Source organism: Ambystoma mexicanum, chromosome 2p, assembly GCF_040938575.1.
Source record: "Ambystoma mexicanum isolate Mex_15411 chromosome 2p, UKY_AmexF1_1, whole genome shotgun sequence".
Lineage (NCBI taxonomy): Eukaryota > Metazoa > Chordata > Amphibia > Caudata > Ambystomatidae > Ambystoma > Ambystoma mexicanum.
In genome coordinates, this window is record NC_090923.1 from 548,746,276 (window position 1) to 548,769,239 (window position 22,964).

The 22,964-nt window shown below is 43.5% G+C and overlaps 1 protein-coding gene across 1 annotated transcript in view; it reads left to right on the forward strand.

The window, feature by feature from the left end:
* Nucleotides 1-22,964, forward strand: part of DNAH1 (dynein axonemal heavy chain 1) — a 3,604,831-nt gene that overhangs the window by 1,868,442 nt on the left and 1,713,425 nt on the right. Inside the window, exon 36 of the mRNA XM_069644003.1 lies at nt 757-911. Coding sequence (XP_069500104.1) covers nt 757-911 — 155 coding nt within the window. The remainder of the gene's footprint in view (nt 1-756; nt 912-22,964) is intronic.

Genomic DNA, 22,964 nt, shown 5'->3' on the forward strand with positions numbered 1-22,964 from the left:
AATCCGAGGGCTCGTCCTTCTCTTCTCTTTGAACTAACTTTTCTACCAACCAACCTCGTCCGGAAACCATGCCACGAACTTTACCGCGAACTACACTGAACTGTATTATCTTGAGCAAAATACTTTTGAACCATTGACTTTGGCCCTAAGCCTTTTCTAACTGATTTTATCATTGTAGTCTCTCTTGTTCACTTGCCCTGAGTACTTACCTGTTGGTGTGGATTCATTTCTGTTAACTTCTGTATTTCCCTCCCTTTTAAATTGCTGGAGTGCCATTTTGCCCCCACTTCATTTTGTGAGCTTAACTTGTCTGGAATTTAAGGGAAGTGGTGTGGTGTATTAAGAGAGTGATTTTTAGACTTCTTATAATAGTATAATGTTATACAACTGAAGAGTGAAATAAATGTATATTCTTTTACTTGAAAACCTTGAGTCAGTGTTTGCCTGAATCATAGTAATTGCTGTCCTTTGTGTAACTATTTGATGCTGCTCACTTACTCTTGAGATAAGTCTGACTGCTCTGCTACTGCTACCACTTTAACTGTGTAGTACAGGCTTTTACCAAAGGTGAAATTGTACTGTCAACTGTAGTCTTAATTGTGTGTGGTGTTCCCAAAGGCTACTGCATATAATTCTGCCTAACAATGATCAAATACTAATCTCTTACACATTGTTTTCTGTTTCTCCTCCTGTGAAAATATTAATTCCCATGTTCATGCTTCATGTGTAACCCCTGTTATTTTTGTTTCTTTACAGTGCTATAAGGTCCTGGCAGCTGCAATGACATCACTGAAGGGTTTACCATCCATAAGTGGTGGCACATATGAGGCAGTGCGATACTACATTCTAAACCCTAAATCCATCACAATGGGACAGCTATACGGGGAGTTTGACATGCTCACCCATGAATGGTAATGCCACCTTTAGATCTTGGGACACTTTGATGAGCTTAGTCTAAGAATGGATAGGCATATATGTTAATGAGACTTTGATCTGAAAATATCTTTTGCACTAAACATTGGTAGCTACAGGCTTTCAGGCGTTGCCTCGTAAACACATGCAGGACTCAGAGAGAGAAGAAGACAAGGCTTTTACAATTCAAAATGGGCCATCTGCGCTCAAGATGAAGTGTGTGTATTACTCCTCTGTACGAATCTCCAGTAGGACCCCAGAAATATCTTCCGAAAGGGAGATAGGTAAGTGTTCATCCCATGAAGTAGTTAAAGGACTGGGGGATTCTTCACCGCTATTTACTTTGTCTGTTGGATCCTGCTTGGTACCCAGCTTGGCTCAATCTGAGGGGTTTACTAGTATCTACTCCTTGATGCACTCCTACTTGATGTGGAGGCCTCATTGAATGTTGAGACTCTCAACCCCAAACCCCTCTTGTTGTTGTGTGGGCTTTGACCTTCAACATTGTTTTCAATGTCATGTGCATCAACATTGTGGTCATTGAGCCCTGCGAGAAGTGTCTGAACGTCAAGGGGCCCTGGTATTTTTCTGTCAGCATTTGCCTGCCATCTAAAGTCCTTTCTCACTACAGGAGGTGCTACAGGCATTTTGCTATGAAGTCTGCCTTCTAGGTGTGCTGTACGAACTTCATTGCTGCATCAACCCCAAATGCCTCTGCAGCCTGACAATCCTTTTGACACTCCAGTGCCCATAACAAGTTTCAGATTCAACATAGAAAGATATCCAACCACTAGCTCTCCCTCATGAGGTTCTTAACCTTCATGACAATCTCCTTCATACAAATTGGTCACGTTTGTTGGCACTTCACTTATGGTGGTAGCAGCTTTACAGACTCCTACCAGATGCTTTGGTAAGCCAACCAAAGCATCTGTCATTTTAACAACTGAAATGTCATTCCGCACATAGATACATAAAGGATCAGTACCCATTGTGTCTGATTTTCTGAAACTGCCAATGAACATGTTTTTGACTACAGTATTTGCAAGAATCTGCCCACCACGCCAGCTGAGGAAATTCAAAGCATCTGCAGAAGCCCCTTATCTTTTGAGAGATCCTCTGCCAGCAGATTGCACAGTGCTTGTGGCAGCTAGGAAATGCTCTTCACATGATCGTCAGAGATATCAGATGGGGTTAGTAAAATGATGGAATACCTCTTAAAGATGGTCTGTTCCAGAAATGCTTTGGATTTTGGGCTTCCAGTTGCACAGCTTTACTGGCAATATATGACTGCTCGCTTTTGGTGACATTCCATGACTTCTGCCAACCCAGTCCACCAGAAAGAAAGCAAAAATCTCTTGATCTAGTATTGTAATGGCAAATAGTATCAAGCCATATTATATATGTGTCTGCTGATCCAGGGGATCTATCATCTAGGCACATATTTCACCGTCCTCCATGAGGCGTTACGAGATTTCAGCTGATGCCCCCTGAAAATCTATTGCCATTTGTGACGCTGTGGCAATTTAACTCTCTTCAAACAAGACATAATGAGCTTTAAAAGGCAACGGTAGGGTATATCAAAATCCTCAAATGCAGAGAGGAGTGTTGCTTAGGTTCTCATTAAAAGACACTTCTGACTGGTAGTTTTCCTTAATTTCCAGTATTGGGATTTTTGATTTGATGAAAAAATCGAATGTTAGAGCTACAGCATCTAGCACCTGCAATCCAGAAGGAAGGCTGGCCTTGCACAATTAATCAGCAGAATGCTAAAGGAGTTCACATCCTAATCCATCCATCTCACAGCTTGTTATTTAAGCTCTGCATAGTAAAACAAGATCACCAATTCAATGTACTCCCTTTTGGCCCCCCTTGTGCTGAAATCGGCTCCAAGGCTATTCTGAAAGTGCCTGGCAGTGGTTGCAAAATTCTGGCATTTCAACAGTTCAGTTTAACTAAAGTATACCCTGCATTCAAGCAAAAGCACACTCTACCGGGGAGCCTTGACGAGACAGAATTAAAAAAAAAGTGTTTCCTTTGAAGGGGGGTTTTCTTGATATTTTTTCACAAGATTCCCCAGTGCCAGAAGAATCCTATTCAGATATCAAGAATGGCACAGTCTGTGTTGCGTACCATGGCATTTTGCATTTTCCTGATTTTTCATTCAAGACTTCTCATAAAGCAATTGCAGAAATGCCTCTAAAATCAGTGATCTCAAGCTTTCAGGAACTCGGATGATAACCTGTGCCTCTCACCGAAGACGTTTGACCCATTGCAGTGGTGTAAGGTGGAACACAATGGTAGGCTTCCTTTTTCAGGAGACTGGTCTGGTGATAACTTTTGTAACATATGCCTCTCGTCATGGTTGTGATGATTATCTTAGCCAAGTGAAAGTTCTGGTGATATAATCACAATCGAAAACGTCTTTGCACGTCAACATGTTAGCCCTCATATTCTCAGGAAGTATATCCTCATCCAGACAGACAACATAATGGCAGTGATGTAAATGGCTTTCATAGGAAGTCATTAGCAACTATTTCCATTGCCAAATGCTGCAGCTTCTGGCTCCGAGTCATAGCAGGGGATTATGAAAGTCCTTATCAACTGGTATGATGTCACATCAGAGGGATACAGCATTTTCTCTGCCAGTTCATTTTCTGTTTTAGGGTGCTGTGGGGGTGGGGCTGGGAGGGAACTTGGGCTCTCATTACAAGTTTGACTGTATTTCCTGTGGAAATATCACCACTCTCATTTACCATTTCAGCTACTCACAATCTTGATAACTCCACCTGTTTGAGTGGCAGAATGACAGTGTTGATCATCATTCCTGGAGTCCACATGACTCTGTTAGGAAGTTGGAGGATGTACCTCTGGCAATAACACCACCCATGGTAACTCCTCTATTTTTTGGAGCTAAAATGGAGATAAAACCTTTAGCAGGTGCTGGAGGTAATTCCTTCACTTTATTCCCACACTTGTAATTTGTAATTTAGCTGTGCAGGACATTGGTAGTAAAGTGCTTGTAATCGAATTACTGCAGCTTTACAAAAATAGTTTCCCACAATGTCAAACACATAAAGAGGCCCTTGTTATTTATGTTGTTGTATATCCTGCAATGCTAGTCCATAAAGGGCATCACATGAGTTGGAAAAAGGGGTCAGAGGACCCCCATAGGCAACATACAATTATAGATGGATGTCTTTAAACTAGGGGGTGTAATTCACCTCCGGGTTCCGAGAGACATCATTGACCACTCGAGGTGTGCGCTCGTTGTCTATCGGATGTCACTCAGGACCCATTGGTGGAAAATAGCCCTGTAGTTTATAGCTATCCATCTATAAATCTATCTGTATTGCATCTAAAAGAAGAAAGGAGCAAGATCCAGACCACTGTCCAAACAAGCCCAGCTGATGCTGCCCTTGTCCCTGCAGAATAATATATTACCAGCAATACACTTGCCAGGATTTCAAATCTCAAACACTAATCAAAATCAACAGCAACACCCTGTTTACAGACTGGGGTGCTACAGAAATAGACTTGTTCAATTAAAAGAAAAACACTCAGTGTTTTTCATCCAGGTTTTAGGTCAGGATGATTTGTGTCTTAACGGTTCTATGTGATTTCATCGACAGACTTTTCATCGCAGGGTTTTTTGTTGCGGATTTCTTTTTGGAAAAAAAAACATCGATTTTTTTTTTTGGGGGTTTCCCCCCAAACTCCCCATCCATTTAATTATTTTAATATTTCCCTAGTCACACACCAAATTTATTTAATTTTTAACCCCAAAAAAAATCGATGTTTTTTTTATGAAAAAAAAGAATTGTGGCAAAAAAACCAGCAATGAAAAGACCATCGATGAAATGACGGTATACCGTCTTAACCATGGCTCACACAGGAGTTAAGGAGCTCATATGCTTGTTGATCCTAATAGCCGTTGTGGGCTTGAGAAAAGCTTTGAACCCCGATCTTCTTCTGTCAGAACATGAACTTCAGAGGCTGCTGGACTGACCAGGTTACAGGCCAAGATTTACCATCCGAATCGCAAATCAATCAGCTTAATAGCTTGGGTACTGAAGTCTTGACATACAGGCAACCTATTAATTAATTAGTTAATATTTTACAACACGCTTAATACTGGAGACCAGTCTCTAAGCGCAGGATTGGGAGATATCCTCTACATCTGGCGAACTCAAGCCTTGTGTACTCCTCAGTTAGGGTCCAGTCTTTCATTGATAATGGTGTTGAGAAAGTAAGCCATTCAAATGTTGTGTTTCATGTTCCAGTAGTTAAGAGGGTCTGTGTAAGGTATAACCTACAAGAAGATAACTTTGCATCCATTGGTAACAGTTTTGATTACACATATCCTGTACTCCGATTCACTCCGGGACCTCCATAGAATTTCCTGAAATTGCCTAGCCCCCTTAACACGTGTCTTGGTTCTGTTGGAGGAAGTTCAGGGATCGCAAGTGCAGAAGGTTACTTTTGGTATTGGGTTAATTGGTCTGGCTAGTCAGCGATTTTGTGTTCTGATAGATCGGTTCTGGGCACTCAAAAACTTGAGACCACTGCTAGATTGAAGAAAGATCCATCACTCCGGTGATGACCTTAGGGGACCTCCAGGACACGATGCAGTTGGCGATCTGTGATGGCCACTCCGAAGAAATGGCAGAAGTCTACTCTTGTGGTGGAAACAAAGAAAATGGCCATGCAAGGCCCCTCTTAGTGATGCAGAGCGGCAACTGCAGGGGGAAGCTTCTTGTTTCACAAGTTGAATATGCAGAGTCCGAAGGCTCAACTCGGGGCTGTGACTGATGCAGTGAGGAAGCCTAGCAAGAAGCTGGCCAGACCACAAGATGGTTCTGAAGCGCTTTTGAAAGCTTCCAAGAGCAGGTTTCTCAATCAAGGTTTGAGACTGGTTGTTTCCACTGGTTCAGGGGTTGAAGCACTGATGAAAGCCTCCTGGAAATCAGGAAGGGAGCAAGGCTTCACTGGGACAGTTAAAGAAAGCAATGCTGACTGGCTTCCGACAATGAGTTCTGAGTCTTTAGCAGGATGCTCCAATTCGTAGGCATCTTGGTTCCAATGATGATTTCAAGAATAGCTGCAGGAGTCGCCCTTTTATCCAGAATTAGAGCTGGGGTTGCCCCTAAGCCCACCAGTGCTAAGGATCTGCAACTTTCAAGTTAGCAGGTCCTGTCCAATCATGGACAACCTCAGGCCACTATGTCTGTGCTGCAACAGACACACTTTGGAAAAGATGTGGACTGACACCTGTAAGGAACCTGAGGGCATCTTCCCATCTACTCCCTTTGGGTCTTCCTCTCAGGGGCCAGGGAAGGGCCATCGCTCTTGGTTCCCGACCCTGTGGCGGGATATGGGAGGGAGGATCACCTAGGTGGAGGGTCCTTGTGGAGTGGATGAAGGGTGCCTTTGGGAGAGATGCAGTATCCCCCATTTCCATTCCACAATGAACCCTCTGTCTCTGAGGCTTTGATGGGGTACTGGCAAAACCCTTCCATTTCTTCCTTTCAAACTAACCTTTGGGCAACTCCTCACTGTCAAAGGACCAGCAAGAGAATAACAACAAGAACATCTCATTGTATGGACAGTATAGTCCCACCGGCACCTCCTCTGGTAAAATCAAGAAGTTATCAGAATACATCCTACCCACCCTCTACTTATTAGGTTATTATCAATCTTCCCCATTGCCATACACTCAAACTGCCCCATATGCATATCCCTTTAAGACTGGGACGAAGGAGAGGCAACAAGGAGTGACCCACTTTGGTATTGGGACGAGTAAGAGGACTGTTGAACACTACTATGATTATCAGGCATGTCCCAATGATAGAAGCAATGATGGTCAGACAAAGGACTTGTACCTGAAGCTAATAAATCATTCACAGGTGCATATAAAGAGAGGCCAGAGAGAAACACAGGAGAGATCCAGCTGAGCAGGAGAGCGTGGCATTCATGCGGAGCAGGCAGACGATAGGCTGGTGAAAAGGATGCTGAACACTACAGGGAAGCCCAAAAGACACTTAGGCCAGAGCGGGCCACAAGGAACTTTGCAGAGCCCTGTGCCACGTGTTCCCCTTTTGGAGTGGGGAATAGAGAAGTCTCCCATATGCTGCTGACAGCTGCCGGAAAGTCTGGAGGAAGCAAGCGATGCTCGCCAGAGCTCCCAAAGCGAGAGAGAGAGAGAGAGAGAGAGAGAGAGCGGAGCAAGCAAGAATCAGAGAGGAAAAACGAAGCACCTGGAGGAGCGGCTGCACACCAGTGAGTGACAAGGAAAGATCACTCAGGCTGGGGTGCTCCAGGCGTATGGTGCGTGTAACAGCAGATGCTGGTCAAGTAAAAGTATGCAACAAATGGGTCTAGAGAACAAATTTGAAATATTGAAACACGGACGACCTGCAAATTATTTACAGAGTTATTGAATACCGAATTAATGAAAGAAATGTGCAATGTATATGAAATACCGCTCAAGTGAAAGGAAAGTGTTGAAAAGTTTTGAACACTTTGAAACCAAGTAAAAAGCCTTATTGAACGGAATAAAAATGCCAATCAACTCTTAACAATTAATGAAAGCCTTGGAGGTGAATAAAAAGCATTTGAGAAGCACTATAGAATAATTTGACCGCAAGGTGGTTACAAGAAGAGATACCACCACGTGAAGTGTGTAAAAGTCACATGTTAGCAGAGTTAACAGGCTGTCAGTGTAATGAAAAAAGTGTACATGGACTAATGACACAGTTGCAGAAGGACATGTGTGTTGGCAATTAAGTCCAAGGAAAGTCACTGAACATTACAAGGTGCCAAGGGTTATCAGTTGCGTGACCTGTGATGGGTGGACTGTGTGGTCCAACAACTGCACTTAGACCAAATGACCCCAACCTGAAGCAAAGTCAAGAGGCTGAAGTTGTTATGCCTAATGAATTTTCAAGAGGATACAAGGACGATGGATAGAGAAATGATAAAAAGCCTGAAAGGTTATAAAGTAGATATGCTAAGAAAGTTGAATTGACTGTGAATTGAACGTGACGAGAACTGTGTTGTCCTTGGGGAAGGGAACCCTGAGGATATTTTGTGGAACTGTGCTGTCCTTTTGGAAGGGAACACCGAGGATGTTTTGTGGAACTGTGCTGAACTTGGGGAACAAAACCGCCAGGTCTGAATGTGGAACTGTGCTAAACTTGGGGAAGGGAACCCTGAAGACATTTTGTGGAACCGTTTTGCACTTGGGGAAGGGAAACCCAATGACATTTTGTGGAACTTTGTTTAACTTGGGGAATGGGATCCCCAAGGTCTTTTTGTGGAACTGTTTTGAACGTGAGAAAGGGGAAGCTGAAAACAAGCGAGGAGCTGGAAGAAGCTCAGAACATTATTTTGAACAGTGTTTCTTTGGTTACTGACATCCCTACATTGTGTATCTTTAGTTGTGAGGGCAAGTATAGGCTTTGGACACAGACAAACTTTTGAGTTGAACTTACTGGCATGGACTATCCTTAGTTTCTTTAGGTAGGGAACCTTAGCATAGGGCAAGTTAGACCTTACTCCACCCTGACGTTTAAGAAATAGACCTTTGCTTTTAAGGAAACGTGAATCTGTTGTCTGTGTCCTCCTGCATTATGCCTTCACACACCACAGTCCCAGCCTCCAAATCAGGCAACAACACATACTACTGCTTTCACCAGGAAAGAGTGTATCATATATGGCAGATCTGGCCCTATTATGGCAGGAAGAAGGCCAAATTACAAGACGGCCTAAGTACAGGGGAAAATCTCATGGCACAGCTATTTTAATGTTAAATGTACTCTAAATCACATTAAACTGTAAAATAGAAAAGTGCACGAGACAATAGAAATGAAAACTGTAAAAATGTATCCTCTGCCACCAGTCCATATATTACGCTGGTAACAACAAAGTTACAAAAACAAAGTTATAGGGACACAGTGTGTGTACTACACTTCACAGTAAACTTATTTGTGGAGTGAAAAATAAACGGAGAATTTTACGATAGTGAATAGAGTTCTCCTGCACTTATAGGGACTGATCATCACCCCCTCCACCTCCAAAACAGATGAGCTCAACATGGAAAATGAAGTACAAAGACTTCTCTTGCCTCCAAAAGTCAGAGCAGGTTACAGACAGTAGAAACAAGTTGTGGTATCCCATTGATGTCTATGGAGGGAACACAGAAACCTTTCCTAACATAAACCATTCATGGTTGCCCATAAGAATAAACTGGTCACCAGCTCAAATCCTTCCTTTTTAACTAAAGTGATATTAGATTTTCACAATAATCAGCAAATGCATTTGCTTGTTTTCTTCCCCAACCTAGTATCACCAGTAGAACAGTTTCTTCATACAGTACCTTAGATCTGCATAGATAACAAAAATATAAGTCATCCATGAAGCTTAATTGTTATTATGATTTGTACCGTGCACCGCCGCAATTATATGGTCTCCGGGCACTGTTGCGGATCTGACAGAGTGGCTTGTTTTTTTGTTTAGATGTTAAGGGAGGAAAAGTCAAGATTTCTGTGATTTGTGTTGAGGTTGCAGATCGAAAGTAACCTTAACTCTGTGTGCTTGTAAGCTTTCTAGGTGAGGCATGTAGGAGGCATTGAAAGCTATCTGCTTATAGTGTGGGCATTTGTGTTGGCCAGGAGCAGAATATGTGGGTTATAGTTAGAGGTGTATGTTCAAGGGGGTTTTATTTAAATATTTTTTTAAATAAAAAAAAGGTGTGTGAGAGAGCCTGCTTTTCATTTGTGTGTGGGTGAGTAAGGTGGAGAGAAATTGAGGATTAGTGAGTCCGGTAGCGAGCCAAGTCTCACCCTTTCGCTCTGCTGGTTTGGACGTGGGTGTCGTGTTCTACACTGTGGGACCGTGTATGTCGATACACCTTTAAAAATGTGGACACTCCTATTTATTTCCCAGGAGGCGCGTAGGTCCGGTAGAGAGTCCAGTCTCACCTCAGTCATACCTGAGGCACGACTAGGGCTACCACAAGACTCCTTCTGCAAATCTTTTCATCCGGAGATGTCCACTGCAACCACAACTGCTGAGCTGATGGGGCCGTGCACTCGGTGGCAACAGTGCCTGTAGAACACCTCATCAGTAGAGCTAATTAGTGAACCACTCAGAAACCCTGAGGTGTTTGTTCCCTTTGCTACTGCCAAGCCGTATGTCTCACACCTCTCACACACTCCGCAAATGCCCTGTGCTAACAATGTAGACATGACCGATGCTGAACTGCTCAAAGCCGACAGTATCTTTGAGCATGCAAGACTAATGGCAGAAACAGTTTCGAACCAAGTAATGCTAAGGAAAACACATACACACAATAACCCTGGATGTGGGCGTGAGAAAAGCTGTGTGTCACCAAATGCCTTAGAAACAGACGTAAACGCTGAGAATATTGCCGGTTATGTGGCAACCACGGCACCTGAGTACACAGCTGTTCCCCAGCTGTTAGCTGCATGCACGATTACAATTTCTACTGATTGTCTCTCAATGCGTCAAAAGACACCGGGAAGTCTAGTGCTCAAGCATAAAACAAATGACAATAGCAATAACGAGAGGAAAGTCAGTGCAGAGTGTGAAATGACAAAGGAAGTCGATCTGGACGTGCTATTAGCAGCAAGATTGACCAGAAATATCTTAGAACTTAAAGAGCTGCTAGGTCAAAGCTTCTCTCGAACTTCCATCTCAGAAGCCCATTTCAATAGACAAGACATCTCCAGGCTGGTCATACATTCTGACAGTTTATTCAAAACAAAACCTTTGAAATCCTGGGGTCACCTTAATGGTCCTGGCTTTGGTCTGTACACTCGTGACACAAATTACTTAATATCTTCCCGCACCAGCCCAGTGCACAAAATATTAAGTCAAACTCCCCTACTCTCACTCATCAAGCTCATAAAGTCATTCGTCACCTAGCGAACAACCTCTTCTAAGCAAGACCAACAAACACAAGGCGCAACTGTCAGTAGCAGCGGGGATACAAATACACAATAATGTGATGGCTGCACTTTCTATCTCTTTAGGCCCCATTTTTAAAGTTATATGAAACAATCAACGACAGTATTAAGGATCATGCCACACTACTTGCGATGATGCATTCGAAAATTATATTCTTAGAATCCTTCACCTCAAAAGTTCAAACAAGACTCGATCGCAAAGCAGAAGCATCTGGCTAGTGGCGACCTTTCAGATAAAGCAATCATGATGGAAGCCCTTCATGAATCTACGAAATGGATAAGGAAACAGTTCAAAGTGATGTTGAATCAAACTTAAATAGAGCAAGGTGTGAGAAATGGGTTAGTCAATGAAGCAGAAATCCTCAATCAAGATACAATCAGGCATACACCAAAAGAAAGAATAGAGACCACAAGTAAAGGAGCTTCACTTCCACTCACAGAGCAAATCACATCCAATGTTCGCGACATAAATAAAACTGCCACAAGAAATGCCACATGTACCATCAGCAGCAGATTGAGCCTTGGCAAGCTGATGAAGAGGTCTTTTTGATTTTTTTTTAAACAAACTCAGTGCAGCACAGACCACATAGTCAGCCAAAGCAAAGTGGCAAGTACAACAACAACAAGAAAGAAATCAGAAACTGCTTGAGGAAGACCCAAGCCAAAAACAAATGGTTCAAGAGCCTTTCTCAGGAATTTGAATATTCCACCTCCCCACTCTAGAACTTGTGATACCAACAAAAGAGTTACCAACACAAAGAGGTTGGAGTCTCAAGATAAAATCATAAATGAGAAGACCACATGTAAAGTCTCTTCAGAATCTTTCACATATTTTGACAATGAAGGCAATCATGCTGATCAGGAACCCTGCGAAGTGACCATCATAGACGGAGTATCTATCCTATTACTTAGAAGAAAATGAGGATATCCTTGCTAGTCAACAAGAATCTCTTAAAGAATTACAGGAAAGACCATGGTCATCGCCCTTATTACACTCTACAATAAAGATGAGACGAGTCTGCGTGTGCATACCAACGCACGCGACATACAACATCAAATGGTCAGCTCACCAACATTTTTAACACTGTCATAAAAACATCATCAGTTACAAACTAATCATGAGTCCACACAATCGTCTAAATCAAAAAGCAACAAATTAGGCAATATGGATGCTTATAACCCAAGACGTTTACGTGACAGTAAACAAGTTAAGTCACAAAATCCTAATAGGATTGCGAGACAACCAGCTGTTCTGCGTTCAAGCATGGGCAAAATATATTTGGAAAATATATTGACACCAAGAAACAAAGTTAATATAAATCGAAGAAATGTGATGCAATTGCTGCACTGTGTACCCTCACTTAGAATAACTGACTCAGACGACATCGCGATCGTAGAGTATGTGAAAGAATGAAGAAGTGATTGGGTCATCTTACATGTGAAGTCTCAGCTAATTAAAGACACTAAATTAGAAGCTAAACCAGCATTATTACCATTTGGCTATGACCTCAAAGATTTTACACCCCTGACCAATTAACTACAACATTATGAAAGGAGAAATCCAACCCGCGCATGCAAAAAAAAAACACATTAATGTACCAAGAGGCGAGATGCGCATAAAAGTCAGATCCGCAAGTAGGGCTTCTGAAAGTCACCTTCACCAACAACACTGATCAGAGTTGTCAAGTGGTAGAAGAAGAAGATAAAGCTGGTAAGAAGCTCAAACTGTTCATGGTTAACCAGGGCTTTGGTGGTTTCAAAAAAATTACTAGCAAAGAGAAAATAAAACCAAGGAGTGTAGAAGTGTATTCTCTTGGAACACTAGAGGCTTCAAACATCTGTTCAATAACACATCTTAAAATCTTGAGTTTTACAACATCATTTGCCTACAAGAGACTTGACTCTGTACACCACCTTCACAGGATGGTTATGCAATATTTCTAAACCCTGCGCTAAAGGGACGAGGGAGACCATATGCAGGTTTAATAACCATGATGTTAAAACAGGAAATCCAAATCCTTTTGTCCAGCTGACTATTCATCAACAGAACACTCTGACGAAGGGACTCCATCACAAATGGTCGTGCTAAACCTATATTGGAATCCAGCTATGATCACCACACAACATGAATGAGGGCTATACAGCTCTAAGTAATCCCTACTTCATTATTTGTGGCGACTTGAACATGAAATGCCTGGATAGAGATGGCAAGCCCTTAAACTTATCAGTAACGTCAAGCACTTTCATAGATACATGAGCTCAAGCCTGGATGCAAGAATTGACTCAAAGAAACTGCTACATGCTCAATGGGCACACCGTTGAAGATATTCCAGGAAGAAAACTTGGAGACGAAAATCCATCTCTTCAACTCTAGACTATGTCTGGATCTCCCGAAGCTTTCTCCATAACGTTGAGTGTCTAAATATCACTCAAATAGAAAGCAGCGTTCATGCTTCCTTGACTCTTACCTAAATTGCACGATGCAAAATGCCAGCAGTGCATCTTCTGGGCACATTGGTCCTCATTACAAGTTTGGTGGTAAACCCGGCAGGCTGCTGCCAAACTTGCAAATTTTTCCAGCCCCTGGCTACAGGGCCATTACAACCCTGGCGGACCCTGTATTTAAACTTTGGCTCCCGATTCCCATTTGAGCCCCTTAGGGCTCAATGGGAATAGGAAGGTCGGATGCACCAGCACCATTCAGAATGATGCTGGTGCATCCAACATGCTCTGCTCGCGGGCGCCGTTCCGCCCGCCAGGTCCGACCCCATGAGCAGAACTCATAGTTTGCTGGTCCGGTAACTACGGTACCAGAAAGCTTACCGGTACCGTAGTTACCGGACCGGCAAACTTGTAATGAGGCCCATTGACAATAAATCAAGGGAGAAATCATTTAAGAATTGCCCAAAGAGACATAGCGTCGATCACATCCAAATATTTGGAACTGCTTGAGGTGGGAAATTCTGGGTTGTGCTATTCTCCCTTTCTATCAATCTATGAAGTGGTCAAGACAGTGTTTAAACACTCACGCTCAAAACCCAAACATCAGTATAGCTCAGCAGTGGTTGAGCAGCAATAACCTCTCAGATGCGATCTTAAACATCTAAAGAGAACATAAAATCCCTCAATGCTAGATGCAATGAAAAAAGGAAACAATGATACAGAAACTGGTTGCTCTTATTTAAGACAATGCGCGACCAAGAGCAGGCGGAGACAATGCTCAAAGCCATATACAACTCAAATTCAAGAGATACTTGGTCTCTTATTACTCAGATAACTGTTGATCAACAGGCCATTTTAAGCAGTGGGGTCACAGAAAATCATTGGATTGACCACTTCTCTAGAGTTTTCACCATCCTAACGGAAACATCAAGAGGTCAGCAAAAGCAATCATCAAGCCATGGAGTTTTGACATTAACAAAGATGATATCAGAGAAGCAATTATGAAATTGAAGCAATCACATGCGGCAGGTCCAGATGGTCTAACAAATTGCATGTAGGCTTGGTCTGTTTTCATCTCAGCACTGTTCAATCAAATTATGGCATCTGTGATATTCCCCCCTTCTTGGACTACAGCCATCATTTTATTTAGAAGGGAGATCGATCAGAGCCTGTGAACTATAGACCAATAGAGCTGTTAGATGTGATTGGAAAACTCTTAGCGTCAAGACTCCAAAAATGACTTACAAACTTGGGCTAAAAAGGCAAACATTATGGACCCGAGACAAACAGGGTTCACAAAAGGGGTTGGCACGGAACTCAATCTTTTCCTCTTGAATGCATTAAAACTACAAGCCATCAAAGCCAAGTGCAATCTCTACTTGGCATTCATTGATCTACAGAAGGCCTTTGACAGTGTGAGCAGGCCGGAATTATGGGCCAAACTTCGAACTTGGAATTATCCCCCTGACCTGCTACACGCCATCACAGCTTTTCACACCAATACTTCCATACGGATTAGACTTAATAATCAAGGAAAACTTTCAAGAGAGATTAAGACTTAGAGAGGAGTCAAACAGGGATGTCCACTAGCATCAGTACTATTCAACCTATAGCTGGCGGACCAACCAGTAACATTAAACCATGTTAAAGCCTTTCTGCCAAAGATCAATGGCCATCACATCTCATGGATCATCTACGCCGATGACCTGGTACTTGACCAGAAGCAAATTGGGCTGCAGCAGAAACTAAACCATCTGAAAGAATTCATGAGTAACAACGATCTAGCAATAAACATCAAGAAATCTAAAGTCATAAGCTTCGGACATACTAGTGGGAAAAACCAAACGATGTTCAAATGGAAACTATGATGTGAAAATCTGGAACAAATAGACTCTTTCCGGTACCTTGGCATTCAATATAATAAAAGCATTGGAGAACGACCCTGGTTGCTAGACCTACAATTAAAAACGAAAATGCTAGCAACACAGGGTGCAATCTTACATGACAGATATGGGAAATTCACTATAGTCCCAATAACTGCTTTGTACAAACAGAAAGTGGTACCCACTCTAACGTATGAAGGAGAAGCTGTCCTTAATTTATCCTGGAAAATATGGAATGTCGTAGAGGGGAACCTTTGGAAAAAAATCGTACAACTACCAAGAAGTCTGCCAGTAGTCACAATTAGATTTGAGCTGGGGCTTCAGCCATTACGTTCAGTCCTCCTATGGAAAGCTCTTTCTCGCCTAAGAAAAACATATATGTTAGATTCTGCATGCCCCTATAAAATACTGAAACCTCTGCAACATGAAAATCATTCATGGCCTTTAAAGGAGTGACACGACAAATGCTTGGCCCACTTGCAATCCTTAGATATGTCCTTAGAGACCTTGATCACCAACCCGTGTGCAGTTAAATGAAAATTAAGAACACAAGACTAGATTGAAACTCGGCACCTCAGAGCACAATACAAATTGATGCTAGATTTGTCATTCAAATCCTCAGCATTAAACAAAACGCTGAAATATCTAACAAAGTTTCCCAGTCGTTATAGCTGCAACCAGTTCCTGAGACTAAGATTATATTTATATCCCACAAAAGATATATTGTACGCTCGAAAACAAGATGGCTCACTTGACAACCTATGCCGCTTCTGTAAACATCCCGAAATTATGGAATGACAAAACATCGGATAATGTCCTGTCCAGCTTTAACCTCAGAAAGAACACTATACTTGAAAGCATACATTACTGACGTAAATACATTATCACTGGATGATTGGTGGAGTCTATTTTTGTTAGGAGAGAATACAGCACGTGTATGTGCAGCATAAACCTTCTAGATAAAGTACTAAACCTAAATACAAGGACTTAACCATGCAACAATGAAATGTGTATTCACATATCTTGCAAGCGTATCACGAAATGTAAATTCAAAGAATTAATGTGAAATGACGAGATGTTTTATGGGTAAAATATTTGGTTGTTATAAACAAATTCACTAATAATAATTTAAAAAAGAAATTGAGGGTTAGTCAAAAAGTAGGGAGTATTCTTTGGGTCTCCTTAGTGCTTTCAAGTTATTGGTCTTTCTGTTGGTTGTGCTAAGGTGATGGTTTTTAATGGTTGATGCGTGAAGATATACTGTGTTGTGGTTTAGATATTCTTGGAGACGGGAAAGTTGTTCCCGTACGGTTCTGGTGGTGGCTTGATGTGATGCCTTCTAGTCATAATAGGTTCCTGAGTGTCATGAGTTATGTTCTATGTGGACAGTCGGGAACCGGTATGGCAGTCCCTTGGGTTGTGTCAGCGCATGAAATTCAAATGATTTAGGAGTGTCGTGTCTGCTGTTTGATGGGTATATCACCTGGTGTGGGCGCCACAGTATATAACCAAATAATATTGGCCTGGATTGTTTACTACATTTGAATTTTTTTACCAAAATGCTAATGTATTTTTATCCAGTAAGCCTATGGCTCACTACATGAAATAATTAGACGACGGGCAATTCTCAGACACACTGCGCCCAAGAGTGCAATATAGGCATGTGTTGCAAGTAATTGAAGAGAGATGTGGTTATAAGTCTGATGGATTTATTTGCAAAGTAGCCTGATACGTGTTTCGAGTATAAACCGACTCTTCATCCGAGGCTGTAAATGGGAGATGGGACCTAAGATAAATTGAATGAAGGACAGTGTCAGAAAACTCTCTCACGGCTTCGCAATTGCGGTAATTTCAGCACAGCAGGAAAAGCCAAAGTGATGTGAAAGGAAGCGGCCCCTACACCTCTCAGGCACCTGCAGCCTATGTGCACTGTTGATATTTATTCATACAAGCGCTGTGGTTTTGTGACTTTTTCTGCCAAACCTGTGTTTTTCTTATTACTCCATGAGATGTAACGCAGCCACTTTATACTGTATTTAGAATTGTATTTACATTTGCTACCATACAAATCATTAGAACAAGTAGAGGCACCACAAATATAATCATTTAATGGTTTGTGTCCTCCAATGGATTCCTTTTCTTTGATATATGTGATTTCCTGCTTGCAGCTTTGGAAACTTTTTAACAGCAGAGGACACTGTGCGCCATCTACTTGTGATGCCTCAGCAGATTCTACACCACTTTTTGCCCTGATATGATACTGGTATAAGTAGCACGCACTGCGCCCGTTGCCTCAGTTCTGTTTTTCCGCATGCACTGCACACTTCGAAATGGTTTGTTTGCCTGCGCGATTTTCTTCTGCATTTCTTCAAAATTTTCGAGATGTCCACTTCGAAGTCCGGATTCAAGAGGTGTTTGGACTGCAAGTCAAAAATGTCCATCACGAATCAACACCGAATATGCCTCTGGTGTCTTGGGGTGGGCCATAAGGTTGCCAGTCTGACTGTTAAGGCCTTGAAGGAGAGGAAGGGGAAACTCGCCCTAGGTAGGCCTTTGTCTAAATCCCCTTCAATTACCCCGTCTAAAATGAGGTCCTTTGCTGAGAAAAGCTTGAGGGATTCCACCTCAAAGGGCTAGAAAGAACAGTAAACATACTAAGTGCTATAGCTTAAGTGCTCTAGATCGAGAAGCAAATCTCGACGCTCGTCCTCGCATAAGAGATCTAGGAAGCAACATCATCGATCCTGATCGACTTCCTCTGACTCCTCGCCCGATAGGAAACATGTACATTTTCCTAGTAAATCTGCTTCAAAAGCAGAATGGGATTATTTTTGCCTCAAAATGTTAGAGGTGTTCATAAAGGCGGGTTCACCTACCCCTTTGAGTGAACCAAAAAAGGCTTCTGACCCCATCGCGCATCATGAACCCGACAGGGCGCCGTCAAAATCTCCTACTCGCACAATAAGATCCCGGGGCACTAAGTCCTCGAAGCTTCCTCGAAAGGTATCAAGGGTTTCGACTCCACTAGACAAGACAAAGCCACTGCCTTCCCCCTCTGCTCCATCAAAGGAATCAGCGTCTGGTTCTCCGGCATTGAAGCAATCGCCGTCAAAGCCATTGACACTGAGACTTTTAAGCCCTTATCTGAAAGGGACTTTTTCAGGTCGATGAGCTTAATTTATGAAGAGGAGGAGGTGGAGGAGAAGAGAAGCCCTCTGTTTATCTTGGAGTATGGTACTCCAGGTGGTCCAGAAGAGTTAATCTCTAGGTAGTCGAGGTTAAAAGACCTGGTCGACAACTTGAAGGATGCCAGTGGTCTATATACTTAGCCAGAAGTGGAGTTTGCACTCCAGATGTGACTGGGCATGCTAATGCCTCCATATAGATCTGTCATGGGTGAAGTGATAGAGCATTTAGGCTGGAGTAGACCTGTAGCAGAATATGAGATGGGTGATCTCACGGACATTCTTCATAAGGGTCCTCCAAAAGATCCAGTTTTGCCTTTTCATACAGCACTTGGAAAACTGGAAAAAGCTGGACACTACACTGGCAGTTATAGACCCAGATTTTCTGTCTAGACATCCAACTTCAGAAAGTTTGGTTGGTCAGACTGCCACGTCAGTCTCTCAGGCGACTGCCTATCCCATAATCCCTCCAGATAGGGATGACAAGAGATTTGACGCCCTGGGAACAAGTGTTTTCGGCGAGTAGAATGGGACTCAAGGCCATTAATGCTGTGTGTGCCCCACCCAAGTATTCGTACACTCAATGGGAGGTTGTAGCAGTGGCCAGAGAAAACACATTCCTGAGGGAGAAGAAAGGGAAGGCTTCCTCAATATTGTGCAGGATGGCAGTCCATCCTTGCAGGTCTAGACTCTTCAGATTGCGTTAGTTGCACTTTAGTAGCACGCGCTGTCAGGTTTACGTGGTTGTGCAGGTAAGGTTTTGCCCCAAACACAGGCGAGGGTGTTGGATATGCCTTTTGATGGCTCACAACCTTTTCGGCTCTAAGGCAGATGAGAGCTTGGAGAAGCTGCAGGCTTGCAAGGTAGCTGCAAAATCGCTGGTAGCAGCGATTCGTCAACCACAATAGACCCATAAAGCCTCTCAGAATTGGAAGGGTTGTTCCTTTCGATTTTATTCATCGATTGGAAGAACAAGGGGCCAATTCTCTCAACGAGGCCAGAGGAGACTGCCTTGCGGTTCACGAGGTAGGGTCAAGAGAGGGGGTAAAGCTACCCATGTAACCTCTGCCTCTTTGCTGTCTGCAACCGCCAAACCTCCAAAACCTCTTTGAGGCCTTAGTCCACAGGACTGTGGTGGGAGGCAGACTGACACATCATTTGGAAGAATGGCGAAGCATTAATGCAGATGCTTGCGAACTGCAAACGTTAGCCCATGATTAATGCCTCCTATTCCTAAGAAGGCCTTTGAATTGTCAGCCAACCAACCAGTCCTTACAGGAGATTATTACCTTGTTACAGAAAGGTGCAATAGAATAGGTACCTGCAGCAGAGTGGAATCCGGGATGGAACATTTACTTTTTAATTTTAATTCCCAAACAGGAGGGAGGGCTGTGAGCCATCTTGGACTTGAGACACTTGAACAAGTTCCTCAGGAAGGACAAGTTCAAGATGGTAACTCTTTCGCAGATCCTCTGGCCTTCCAGCTCCAGGATTGGATGGTGTCACTTGATCTTCAGGATGCTTACTTCCATGTGCCCATACATCCCAAGCATAGAACGTACCTGAGGTTTGCCGTTGGCATTTCTCACTATCAGTTTTGAGTTCTGTCTTTCGAGCCCACCTCTGCCCCTAGCGTCTTCACCAAATTGATGGTGGTGGTGCCAGCAAATTTACAGAGGGGAGGGATTCACATCTATCTCTACCTGAACTTGACACCTTCCCAAAAGCTTCAATTTATCGGGACAGTCCTGGATTCTTCATCAGCAAAAATTTCGCCACCTCAGGTGAAGGCTCAGTTTATTCTGCTGATGGTCATACACTTTCAAAATGCCGAACATCTACTGCCCTTCGACTTTGAGGTTGCTCTGTGTCATGGCATCCTGCATTTTCCTGGTGCCAGAGGCCCATCTAAGGATGAGTTCCCTCCAGTGGGCCTTCAGATCCTAATGGTCACAGTTCTCCGGCCGGATGACTGACCTTTTTCAGGTCCCAAGCAAGGTCGCACAGTATCTCCTGCGGTGGGACTGCAAGGAGAATGTGATGAAGGGAGAACCTTTTTAGCAACCATGGCTGGAGATTACAGTAGTTACGGGTGCCTCCCTCACAGGTTGGGGAGCACATGCAAACAATCTGACAATCAGCGGTCGTTGGTCTCCATCGGAGTCCAGATTACACATAAACATTTTAGAGCTGAGGGCAATCAGACTGGTGCTGATGGCCTTTCTGCCCTCTGTGAAGGGCAATGTCCTGATTTTGACAGACAACACAGTGGCCATTCATTACCTCAACAAGAGAGTAGTTGTAGGGTCACTACCACTGTGCAGAGAGGTGATGCAACTCTAGTTTTGGGCTCTTCAAGAAGGACTGAACGGCAGGCGGGAAGACTGTGTTGGCTGTTCACCTAGCCGGAGAAGAGAACATGGCGGCAGATGCTCTGAGCAGGCAGAGCACAATCTTTCAAAAGAGGGAGTTAACTCATGAAGTCCTTATAGAGATCTTCACACTTTGGGGAACACTCAAGTGGATCTGTTCTCAAGGGGATCTGTTTGCATCCAGTATCAACAGGAAGTGCAACCTGTTCTGCTCCAGGGAATTTTCTCAGAGAGGAGCTCTGGGGGACGCATTTGTAGTGGACTGGGAATTTCCTCTCCTGTACGCATTCCCGCCAGTCCCCGCCATTCCTATTTGTCCCACACTACAACTCCTTCAGACTGGGTGGATTTTCCTTCTCCGTCCAAGCACTGATTATCTGGAACTCACTACCCAGGCACCTTTGCAGTATTGACAATCAGTTGGCATTCCAAAAGGCCCTCAACACATGGCTCTTCCCTTCCCCCTCTTGAAATCCTCCCACACCTTATATTGATGATAGGTGCACAGAAACACTGACCCAAACACAACATCACTTTCCACCAATACCCCACAGATGCCAGCAGCGTTCGCAGTGGCACGCTGTGACAAATCCTCGTCCTCCCTCCTTCAATGTACCCCCCCCCCCCACTGACAGATGACCGTACATCACCCCCCTCCCTCCGGGCCTCTCTCCCACTGCTCAGACTTTCGTTCCAGGGAGTCAACGAGCGAAACCAGCCAATCGGATTGGACCAAGAAAAAACAACATTGAAGCCGAACTCCATTTAAGTTGATGGTATGTATACCTCTGCACCATGTCTGTGGACACAGGCACAGCCACCCATCCATGCACCTTAGAATGCAGCTATGGCTATGCTATTCCAGTCTAGCAGCACATATAGCTGTCCACACTGAAACCCCTGACGTACATCAGCACCTCTGCCATTAATATGCAGAGACAGCCTACGAAAAATGTCAGTCTAGCTGGGCACACTTCGAATCTTCAGCACTAGCATTCTATCCTAAACCACCAACAGCACCCGCCCACATGCCTGACCTCTGGGCTGTTTACTGGATCTTAGTCAGCCACCTAAGTCTTAACCTGGCAAAATGCACACATGCATATTTAATTTAACTCTTAGAACCTCCCACACATGGACTGCGGTCACCAAGGTGTTTCCAACCACAAAGCGCATTGAGGCCATGCAAATGGGGAAAGGGCGCTATATAAATGATGAATACAAGGCAACGCAATACAATACAATTTCATCAGGAGGTTAAGGACGTTTAAGAAATCCATGATCTTGATTGCTCCGGATTGGGCCAGGAGGGAGGACGTTGTACCCCGAACTTCTGGACATGTCCATCTGCCCTCTGATTCGTCTTCATCAAAGAGCAGACCTGATAACTCAGGAGGGAGGTTGCCTTCTCCACCCAGAGATCAGAAACATGTACCTTCCCACCTGGTTTCTGATAGGTTAAGATACCGAGATTGGGATCTGCCGGAGGACGTAATAGAGGTGTTGCTTTCAGCAAGACGACAGCAACAAAAGCTCTATATTGCTGCCATTGGAACACGTTTTGCAGCTGGTGTGTAGATAAGAATACTTACTCTTTTTCTTGTGCCATACCACCATAGTTATCTTTCTTGTTCCATCTGTCCCATCAGGGGCTACAGGTTTTCAATGCAAAAGGTTATCTGGCGGCACTGTCCATCTTCAGCCGCTTGCTGAACAAGGCTCTTATTTTAAAGGTCCCATTGTTTTCCAATTCCAGAAGGGACTGACAAACATCTTCCCACCAGTTCCTTTTATAGTTCCGGTTTGGGATCGTACTTTAGTGTTGAAATTCTTTATGGGGGCTCCTTTTGAGCCCCTTTATTTGTGTCCTCTTGGGATTTTGACTCTGAAGACTTTCTGACAACGTTCACTTTGACTCGCAGGGTGAACGATCATCAGGCTTTGAGCTGCAAAACACTGTTTGCTATCTTTTAGAAGCAAAAGGTTGCTTTGAGGCTTCGCCCTTCATTTCTGCAGTGGTGTTGGAGTATCACCTGGCATAACAAATTGTCTTGCCATCCTTTTATCCACCTCCTCATTCTTCCAAGGATGGGGAGAAGCTTCATCGTTTGGACCCCAAGAGAGTGTTGTGCTTTTACGTTAGCAGGCTTGTTAAAGTCAGGCAGGAGTATCAGCTCTTTGTGG